The sequence below is a fragment of the Puma concolor genome, chromosome E3, assembly GCF_028749965.1.
Source record: "Puma concolor isolate L17-30 chromosome E3, mPumCon1.1.hap2, whole genome shotgun sequence".
NCBI classification, from domain to species: domain Eukaryota; kingdom Metazoa; phylum Chordata; class Mammalia; order Carnivora; family Felidae; genus Puma; species Puma concolor.
The window spans coordinates 40,824,680-40,834,648 of NC_141682.1; the positions used below are offsets into that span (position 1 = coordinate 40,824,680).

The following is a 9,969-nucleotide window of genomic DNA, read 5'->3' on the forward strand; positions in this document are numbered from 1 at the left end:
CCGACCACCACGACGTCACCGCATCCCAGGCCCGTTACAGAGGGGCGGGTGAGTGGGTTCCGGGGAATTAGGAAAAAGGCACAGAGGAAAGCCACAGGCAAGGACCACAGGGTGTGAAGCTTGTTGGGAGCACACATCCTGTGAGCTGCCGGTGCCTGGCGGAGTCCTGTCACAACCCGCGTCCTGAAGAAGCTGGAGACGCAGGCTGGGAGCAGGGCCTCAGAGGAAACCACCCTGGGCTGGGCCGGCAGCCCCAGGTGTGCGGGGGCTCCAGTAGGCTGCCTGGACCCGTCCTGGTCTCACACCTGCGTGCTACGTCTGAGGAATTGGGAAGCGGCTGGGGGGACATGGGATCGAAGGACACAGGCAGCGTGGACTCCCTTACCGGTCATTCATGAAACGCATTTATTGATGGTTTGCCACGAGCCAAGCCCCAGGAATCCAGAAGTAACAGTAAAGAGACTGGAACAGCCTCTTTAGAAAACTTAAGCCCGTCCCCAAGCAGACTCTGTAAAGTCGTTCTGCCTGGGCCACCCTCGGTGCCAATCAGTGGGAACTGGTTTCCCGGACAGCCATGCACTTCCAGTCTCCAGTCAGCACAGGCCAGGTGTCCAAGAGCCAGGCACAGTGACAAGCACCCCACCCCAAGGATGGGGGCTGTCCCGGCTCTGACCCTGATATCAAGTAGCTGGGCTGGCGGGAAGCAAGGGGGGGGGGGCAAGAGAGGAGGGGGCTGGGATGGTTGTTGGCTCATCACTGTACCGAGGTTTCCCCAGCTGACTGCAAGGGGCAGCAGACAATCAGTGCATTGTCACCAGGGCCGCGGCATGGAGCAGACGGGCTGCTGCGAGGAGAGCCCCGGGCCCCGCCAGGTGAGTGCCTCCAAACACCTGGTGCCCTCTCCAGGGACAGAGACCCAGGGCTTGACCTGGGCAGGGGACAGGAGCGCAAGTGCCCACCTCCCACCCCTCGCCTTCCCGAACCAGCCTGCTCCCCGGTCTCTGCTCTAGGCCCCACGGACTGCGATGTGCCCCCAGGTGAAGGCCAAGCCCTGGAAGACCCCCGGCCTGCTCCTGCTGCTGCTGGCACTGGCCGCTGCGGGGGTCGTGGCTGGAGGGCTTCTTGGCTTCGCTCACAGCCCTCCCAAGGTGAGCTCCTCCTCAGGACCCAGCCAGGGACACAGACACTGGGAGGTGGGGGGAGGACAGCACATCCCAGCCTTCCAGTGGAGCCAGGGCCCTGAGCAGAGGCAGGAGGCCCAGGCGGGTGGAGGGGTCAGAAACCTCACAGGGAGAACTGGGGGCGTGTCGGGGGCCGCCCCGGCCTACCCAGCTGAGCTCTGGCTTCCTGATGTCAGCCTCTGCTGCAGATGCTCCGTCTGACCCTCCCGGGCCCCAGGGCACCCCGGTCCAACCAAACCACCCAGGTGGATGCGGCCCGGAACGTGGCGACCATCCGGGTGACCCCAGCTCAGAGCAACCACAGCTGGGCGGTGCTGTTCGATGGGCAGAGCGTGAGTGGGCTGGGGGTGTGGTCAGCACCCACGGATGTACAGGTGGCCCTGCCTCACCCGCCTGCCTCCCCAGGGCTGCGTCTGTTACCGCCCCTCAGAACACCGGGCCTGCTTCCTCCGCCCGATGGAACCCCGAGATCGCGAGACCCTAGAGCTGCTGGTGAACAGCTCACAGGTAAGCAGCCCCGTGCGGCCCATGCGGCCAGGCTCCCGGGGCCAGGGGACAAAGGGTCCTGTGTACAGCCCGGCCCTGCAACGGGCCGGAGCTCTGGTTTCAGGGAACAGAAGCCCTGTCTTCCCTTGGCTGAGGCTGCTGACAAGAGCTGAGGGTGGTGCCGGCACTGGGCCAGCGTGTCCAGGGGACAGGCCCTGCCCCAAGCAGGGCAGGTGCAGGTGCCCCAGTGCCATGGCCCACCAGAGTCTTCTCCGCAGGCCCGAGGGTCTCACGGCCCCAGCCAGGACACCCGCTACGTCCAGGAGCTGCTGGCAGTGCTGGGGGACCGTGAGGTGGACCCCGCCCAGGTGGGGGAGTCGGTGCGGCACCTTTGCACGAAAACGCCCATTTACTGGGCCCGTCGAGCAGAGGGTAAGTTGGGGCTGTGCCGAGAGGCCTGGGCTCCTGCACGACAGTCTGGAGAGAAGGGTGAGGAGCCCCCTGGGGCTCAAGCAGACCCCTTCCCCCAGGACCCCGGAGGCAGCGGCTGGTCTACCTGTGCATCGACATCTGCTTCCCCAGCAACATCTGCGTGTCGGTCTGCTTTTATTACCTCCCAGACTGAGTTCAGAGCCCGGCCCGGCCCACAGGCCAGCCAGCTGGCCGTCCCCGCCATCAGTCGCAAGGAAGGTGGCTGCCGGCGGGGCTAATAAACCCTGCACCTGGCCATAACGGTGTTCTTTGTGGCTTCAGTACACAGAACGGGCAGGCGGTGGAGGGAACACTGGCTTGGGACGGGACACCAGCCTCGGATCCCCTAAGTCATGTGGCTCTGGAATTTCTGAAACGAGGGTAGGCTGGCTCAGGTCGGCTGCCTGTCACATCCACCTAAGCAACTGGAAGCTGAGAGGATCCCAGGCCATACCGGCCTGGCCCCTGGAAGCCGGCCGAGGAGACCAGGGTAGCCAGGCAGGGCCAGCTGGCCTGGGCTGGTGGAGGTTCCCTCTGAGCCGGGCATCTGAACAGACGTATTCAGCAGGCGCTGCCTGGACAGCTGCCTGCGGCTCCGAGGCGGCCCAGGTTAGCCCAGCACGCTGTCGTTGAAGGCCAAGCAGACCACAGCTTTCTGATGGCCCCCGTACTCTCTCTTGATCTCTCCTGTCTCCACGCACCAGAGCCGGGCCAGGTTGTCAGAGGAGGCTGCGGGGAGGGTGTAAGCAGTGGCTCAGCACGCAGCCCCAGGGCAGGAGTACAGGGGGCTGGCGGGGATGGGGACGGACAGGCCGGGTACACCGGGCTCACCGGTGACGATGTACTGAGAGTCCCCCGAGAAGGCGCAGCCCCACATCCAGCCTCGGGATGACTCTCCCGGGTTGCTGCTCCTGATGCTGAGCTCTGTCATCAGGGAGAAGTTGGACGTCCTCCAGATCTTGCACGTCTGGTCAGCCGAGCAGGTGGCAAGGAGCCTAGGGAGGGGCGTGATGCGGCGGGGGCGTCATCAGCAGTCACTCCCACCCTGCACCCCTCCGCCATCCACGAGGCAGGCCCCGACCCATCAGGCCCCCTGAGCCCGCACACACGTGGAGTCAGGGCTGAAGCGGCACTGCAGGGCGTAGCGGGTGTGTGCAGGGATCTTGGTCTTGGGGATGAGCTGTGTCACCTCGTCGCCAATGCCCCCAGTCAGATTCCAGACGTAGCAGTTCCCCTGCAAGCAGGCGGGGAGTCATGGGAAGCCCGGAGCCTTCCATCTGACGCACAGGGAAGGCTGCCCTGGCAGCTGGACCCAGACCCAGGGGCTGCCACCCAACACGCAGAGATCTGGGGGCCCGGGACGTGTGGCCGGCACCCCTGGTCCTGCCCGCACAGACTGCCCGGCAAGCTGAGAGCGAGAGGCCGCGCCTGGCTTTCGTGAGTGCTGCTGGCCAATGGGAGTGTGAAGAATGAGAAGGGAGTCGGGCCCCTCAGACAGTGGGGACAGAAGGAGGGCGGTGTGGGGGACACCATGGGACAGCTGATCTGTTGAGAGGTAAGGACATTACAGGGAGAAGATGAGGCCACACGGGGCATCGGGGCTAAACCCCAGCGTCCCAAGGCCAGGGTGAAGAGCCAGGTCACCTAGGGGGTCTGTGCAGGGAATGGAGCCCTCGGGCAGCTGAGCGAGAGTGGCACAGGGGTGGAGGATATCAGTGAGGGCGGAGGGAGGACACAGAGCGGCCGCAGCCGATGTGCGAGGACACAAGCCAAACTGGGACCAGGAGGAGACGGGGAGGAGAGGGAAGTAGAATCGAGAGGCTCTGGAGGTGGAGGTGACAGCCGCTGGATGAGCCATGGTAGGAGCGAGAGGGGGCGTCAGGATCGACACCCGGGTTTCTGGCTTTGGTGGCTGGGTTGGAGCCCAGGGTGGGGGGAGCAGGCCTGCGGGGGGTGGGGGAGTGTGGGGGAACATCTGGGGAATAAGCCACGTGGAGGAGTAAGGAGGATAAGGGGCCGGGTGGAGCTGGCCTCCCCCGCGCGCTCACACCCAGGACTCACGGTGCTGTTGACGGCTGCCATGTAGCTGGCATCGGGGTCAATGTGGGCAGACGTGATGGAGACCTCAGGCTCGGGTATCAGCTGCTCATTGTGGTCGGTCTTCAAGTCCCAGATGTGGATGGCGCCGCTCTGGTCACCCACGATGAGCTCCGCCTGGGGTGCAGGGGAGGTGAGGGAGGGCGGGAGTCTCCCGCCCTCCTGCACACCTCGGTGCCCGGCCCCGTGCGCACCCCTCACCTGGTTGGGGTGCAGGCACACGCAGTTAATGGGTGCGTTCACCTGGAAGATCCGCTGACACTGTAGGTTGCGGGACCTTTGGGGCGGGGCACACGCTGTAGTGGGTGCGATCAGCGCCCCACAACGTGCTCTCTGCATTCGGCACCCCCAGGGGCGGCCCCTGGCCTCAAGGTGGCACTTGATGCAGTTCATGCTCCAGAGCTCTCTACGGTGTCAGGCTGAGGCCGGGCTCGTCTTTGTGTGGCTTCACCCCTGCGCTACCCTGCTTTTGTCGCTGCCCTCAATAAATCACCCGCAAGGGAAAGCCCATCTCAGCCTCTGCTTGGAGGGCCCCGCCCCGAGACGGTCTCCTGGCTGGCCCCCAGCCCCACACAACCAGCAGCAGGCCCCTCCTACCCACGGCCCCACACCTGAGGTCCCAGATCCGAGCAGTGCAGTCCTCCCCACCCGTGTACATCCACCGACCGTCCTCATGGAAGCCCACAGACGCGATGTTCTTGTTGACCCCGTCGTAGCTGATGATGGGGTTGGGGTTGTTGGAGCTGAGATCATACATGCGAATGTGCTGGTAACCTAGGGGCACAGGGTAAACTGAAGAGTGGCTGTGCCTGGAGAGGCTCAGCAGAGATGGAGGGTCGGGATGGAGGGTACAGGTACCTGCAGCCGCGATCATGCTGCGGTCAGGCGTGATCTCCAGTGCGTTCACCTGCTAGGGTCTGTTAAGGAGCGTGACGAACGGAACCCCGGAGCCAGAACCCTCGAGGCCTCCACCGTCTGGCTCGGCTGCTGCATCCTTCCCACCCCAGGCACCCGTCCTTTGCCTAAGCTGTCACCCCCACCAGGCGTCCTTCCCCGAGTGGAGGATACAGAGTCCTGATGCTGCACCGTGCGGGTACAGATCCCACTGTGGGCCTGCCAGAAGCGCACCGTGTGGTCATAGCCCGCAGTGGCCAAGATGACCGGGTCACTGCCCACCGTGCCCGGGGACGTGTTCATGGTGTGGAAGAAGGCTTGGGTCTGCACTGGACCCGACTTCTGAAAAGTAGGGGTCAAAGGTCAGAACACCTGCACAAGAGAGGGAGGTGCAGTATTTAGGGAACACCCTCTGGGTCCACTGGGTGCTGAGAGACAGGCATTGTCACTCTCATTTTAGAGATGAGAAAACAGGCTTAGAGGTTCAGAGAACGCGTGACAACCTACGGACAGCTCCCAGCTCCAAGGCACGTGCTCCGTTCCGCGCCCCACGGACCGGGACAGGACGCCACCCCACCCGTCGCCGGCAGGGGGCGGTCACGCCCGGGGCGCCGCTCTGCCGCAGGGGCGGGCCGCGCATGCGCAAGGAAGCGGACGGGCCGGAGAGGAAAGCCGAGCCCTGCGGCTGCGCATGCGTAGCAGGCCCGCGGCTAGGCCTGATGGGAGGGGGCGCTCTCTGGCCCGACCCTCGGGTTTCCCGGTGCTTCGCCGACAGCCCTGGCTGCGTCCCGCTGGGCCACCTTCACCCAGGCGCTCTCTCCTGGCCACCCAGGAGCCGCTTTGCGGCCCTCGCCCCGCGGCCCCCGTACCTTACACGCGGCTCTGCGCTCCGCCGCGGCCCAGGACGGCGAGCGGAGCCGGAGCAAGTCGATAGAGGCCGCGGCCGAGCGTAGAGTTATCGATGGGCCTTGGGCGACACCACGAGACTTAGGCGGGGGGGGGGTGGGGCGAGACCAACGTTCTGGGGCGGGGGGAGGCCCCCGTGAGGCCTGGCCTCAGCCTTCTCCCCACTGGGGCACCCCACCCTTCGGACAGCTACTCATTTTCCAGGCTTGGTCCCAAGGGGGGCTGCGCCCCACCCCCTTCCCTCCATCCCCTGCTCCCCACGCCCGTCTAGGATGCCCAAGTAAATTACAGGACGTCCAGTTAACATTTGAATTTCAAGGAAGCAACGATAATTATTTTTTTTGGTATAAGTATATCCCAAATATTCCACGGGATATACTCATACTAAAAAGCTAATGATGGCCATGGGGAATGCAAATGTTTAACTGGATGTTTTGTAGTTTTATTTGCTAGAAATGGCAATCCTAGTCTGGGCTCTTTCAGTCCTCTTCAGCCCTGGCCTGACCCTCTTGTCTGCCCCCTCTGCCCAATGACCCCTCCAAAACTGGGGTCCCTCATGCTTCCTGTTCTATTTAGCACGCCCACACTCCATGCACTGTGGCCTCATCCTCTTAAATGGAAAAACAAAAATCCCACGGTTTCTTCCCACCACACTTAAAAACACAGTAACACACCTCCCCTCCTTTGGCTCCACATCCCCCCACCATGCCACTGGGCCCTGGGTCCCAGGAACCTTCCCTCCAGTACCTTCCCCACCTTCCTCCTTCCCCTGGGCTTGCTTTCTCCCTCTGTCCACTCCAGATGCCACGTGCTCCATCCTGCCAGGGTGGACAACAGCAGAAGAACTTGACATCGTTCTGAGGGAGAGAGAGAGAATCCCAAGCAGACTCTGCACCATCAGCACAGTGCCTGACACAGGGCTCGATCCCACGAACCAGACCGTGAGATCACGACCTGAGCCAAAATCAAGAGTCAGCGCTTAACCCACTGAGCCACCCAGCCGCCCCTGGGCGTGTTTTTGTTTTAATTGTTTTCACACACTATGAAATTAACCTTTTTTTTTTTTTTAAGTTTTATTTATTGGGGAGACTGGGTGGCTCAGTGGGTTAAGCGTCCAACTCTTGATTTTGGCTGACGTTATGATTTCACAGTTTGTGAGTTCAAGCCCAAATCAGGTTCTGTGCTGACAGTGCAGAGCCTGCTTGGGATTCTCTTTACCTCTCTCTCTCTCTGTTCCTACCCTGCTCCCGCGCACGCTCTCTCTCTCTCAAAATAAATACATAAACTCAAAACCATTTTTTTAAGTTTTATTTGTTTATTTTTTAGCGATCTCTACACCCAACATGGAGCTTGAACTCACAAACCCTGAGATCAAGAGTCACATTCTCTTCCCACTGAACCAGCCAGGTACTCCTGAAATTGACCATTTTTAGAGGGAACAATTTAATGGCTCTTAATACATTTACGGTGCTATGCAATCACTACCTCTGTTTAGTTCCAGAACATTTTCATCACCCCAGAGGAAAACCCTGTACCTCCGTGCCCTCTCTCCCCCTTACCCCTCCCCACTCAACCCCCAGCCCCTGGCAACCGCCAGCCTACTTTCTGTCTCTATGGATTCGCCTGTTCCGGAAATTGCATATAAATGGAATCCTACGATATATGGCTTTTTTCACTGAACATGATGATTCAAAGTTCATCCAGGTGGTGGGGGCGCATGTAGCACTTCACTCCTCTTTATGGCCCAATAGTATTCCATTGTGTGGCTGGACTGCGTTGATTTACCCACTCATCCGCTGGGGGACACTTGAGTTGTTTACACTTTTTGGCTATTACGAATTATACTGCTGTGAATGTGCTGGTACAAATATCTTTTTGAGTACGTGTTTCCATTTCCCTGTATACTAGGAGTGGAATTGGTGGGTCACATGGTAACTCTATGTTTAACTTTTTGAGAAACCGCCAGAAGGTATCTGGTCTTCACAATGGCTGTGCCAAGGAGAAACCACGCTGGTTTTGGAGATGGGGAAACAGAGGTTCAGAGAGGTAGAGTCATACGTCTAAGGGCACACAGCTGGAACATGATAAAACCCATCCTGCTGGGCTCAGCTGTCCCATGACCTTGCCCCTTCTCGGCAGCCCGACACCTTGCGTGTCCCCTCCATCCTCCTCTGTAAGTACAGGAGCTCCGCCCAGGCAGCTCTGGGAGCGGCAGATGAATACGTAGGGTCAGAAGGCTGGCAGGGGAGCTCTGTGAGCCCCAACACCTAAAAGACATCCGGAACAGTCTGAACCCACGAAGGAGCCTGAGAGCAGGAGGCAGGAGGGAGGGCTGGAGCTGAGGGAAGGCTGGAAGATTCCACCAGGTATCTCTGGGGTCCCACCTGTGGCCCAGGGGCCAGGCCCTGAACTGTTTGTCCTTTCTGTGGGGGCTCTGGGTACAGCCTGGGGACTGCACATGTCCCACGCCTAGGGGTAACTGCTGGGCCGGGCAGGGCTCCCCACCCAGCCCGAGCAGCTCCAGCATCTCTGCTGGGCGGAAAGAGGGGACAGGAGGCATGGCTGTTGACCCTGTCTTATGTAGCAAGCGCCAGCCGAGCACGTTACAGAGGTGGCGTCTACGAGAATGAGAGGAACGATGGCAGCTGACATATGCTGTGTGCTCCCAGCAGCCCGTGGGGACGGTCCCCTTGCCATCCCCACTTTATACGTAAGGGACCAGGCAGCAGGGCTCTGGGGGGCTGGGAGGGGCACCTCCAGCTGGTGGGCAGGAGGAGGGCTTGCGCAGGCCCCAGTGGAGACTGCCATGCAGCTGGGAAGGGGGCCAGCCCGGGCTGCAGTGAGGCGGCCTCCAGCTCGACTCCAGGCTGAGCTTCAGCAGTTCTGCTGGCTCAGCAGCCCCTCCTCCCGGGATCCTCGGAGGCCCGACTTCCTGGAGGGCTGCCCAAGTCCCGCCTCTGCATCCTCGTACCCCCCAGTCGGAGCGGCCGGCCTGCCTGCGACCCCCTCCTCAGGCTTGGGGGGACCCCAGGCAGACGCACGTCCCTGTTTTCACGTGGACCTTCCCCTCAGCCCTGGGCTGCAGGCAGCAGCGCCGCTGGCCCATTTTACGGATGTGGCGGCTGAGTGTCAGGGCTCCTCCAAGGTTGCTGGGCTGGTCAGTGGTGCATCTAGGACTTCTTGACCCCTCCCGGGCCATTAGCCTCACATAGCAGAGCGAACTGAGCAGAATCTGTAACAGCTCTCGTCTTCAGTTCCTGAAAGTGGACCACACAGCAAGGTACCCGCTTACAGGTCTGGGGAGTGACTACGGGGTGCCTATTTGTGGGTTACAGATACAGCTGAGGGGGGGTGGGGCGGGGCGGGCAGCTGCAGGCGGGACCAGTTCATTGCTCAGAGGAATTAGAGAGTTCTAATTTGGAACTTGGCCTTTTGGGCCATGATGAAAGCGTATTTGTCAAGGTAGGAGGACAGAACCTATTTTATTTAATGAGTTATTAGCCTGGCTTATAACAGTTAAATATTTGGACATTTGGTGTGTGGGCCTCTGTTTGTACCCTTGCCCCAGGCCCTGCAAACGTCAGGCTCGGGCCAGAGTGGTTTACCGTGGTCAGCCGAAACACAGAAATAATGGTGAGGACAGCTATCTTCTTCTTTGTATTTTTTGTAACGCTTCCTGTGTGCTAGGCACCCTGCTGGGGTCTGCAGATACGGAGATGAGTAAAGTATACTTGCTACCCAGAGAGCCCAGGCAGAGAGAGCCAAGAATATCACAATATCCACAGAAGCCATTTATTGAGCACTTACTAACTTCTACTGCAAAGTGCTTTATGGAGAGCATCACGATTAATCCTCAAAACACTTAAGGAAAGCTATCATCATTCTTACCCCGGTTTTACAAAGGGGAAACCACGATTCAGAAAGACAAAGACCG

General features: G+C 60.5%; 2 protein-coding genes across 4 annotated transcripts; one reads left to right on the plus strand and one right to left on the minus strand.

Annotated features, from left to right (window-relative positions):
• Positions 1-650: 650 nt before the first annotated feature.
• BRICD5 (BRICHOS domain containing 5) lies at positions 651-2,292 on the plus strand. The gene is given in 6 exon segments (XM_086691552.1): positions 651-1,183; positions 1,185-1,308; positions 1,310-1,513; positions 1,587-1,688; positions 1,946-2,108; positions 2,111-2,292. Coding segments are annotated over 6 exon segments (1,308 nt in total).
• MLST8 (MTOR associated protein MLST8) lies at positions 2,257-6,078 on the minus strand. 3 transcript variants are annotated; one of them, XM_025916805.2, is made up of 9 exons: positions 5,999-6,078; positions 5,304-5,471; positions 5,094-5,145; positions 4,847-5,009; positions 4,437-4,512; positions 4,200-4,352; positions 3,248-3,372; positions 2,970-3,133; positions 2,257-2,867 (listed from the first exon to the last, which is right to left on the minus strand). In XM_025916805.2, exons 2-9 carry the CDS (start codon positions 5,430-5,432, stop codon positions 2,749-2,751), a joined length of 981 nt encoding a protein of 326 aa, XP_025772590.1. In that variant the 5' UTR covers positions 5,433-5,471; positions 5,999-6,078; the 3' UTR covers positions 2,257-2,748. The 3 variants fall into 3 exon arrangements, with proteins under 3 accessions (XP_025772590.1, XP_086547676.1, XP_025772589.1); XM_086691550.1 differs by having other exon boundaries at positions 4,847-5,027; XM_025916804.2 differs by having other exon boundaries at positions 4,847-5,027; positions 5,304-5,468; positions 5,999-6,051.
• Between the last annotated feature and the right edge of the window lie 3,891 nt (positions 6,079-9,969).

Bases quoted from the DNA above. Each gene is read 5' to 3' on its own strand.
- MLST8 (XM_086691550.1), bottom strand. From the start codon at position 5,432: ATGAACACGTCCCCGGGCACGGTGGGCAGTGACCCGGTCATCTTGGCC. The intron at 5,028-5,093 runs GTACCTGTACCC...GCCACTCTTCAG, and splicing joins CAGCATGATCGCGGCTGCAG to TTTACCCTGTGCCCCTAGGT. The intron at 4,513-4,846 runs GTGTGGGGCCGT...CCCGCCCCAAAG, and splicing joins GCTCGGATCTGGGACCTCAG to GTCCCGCAACCTACAGTGTC.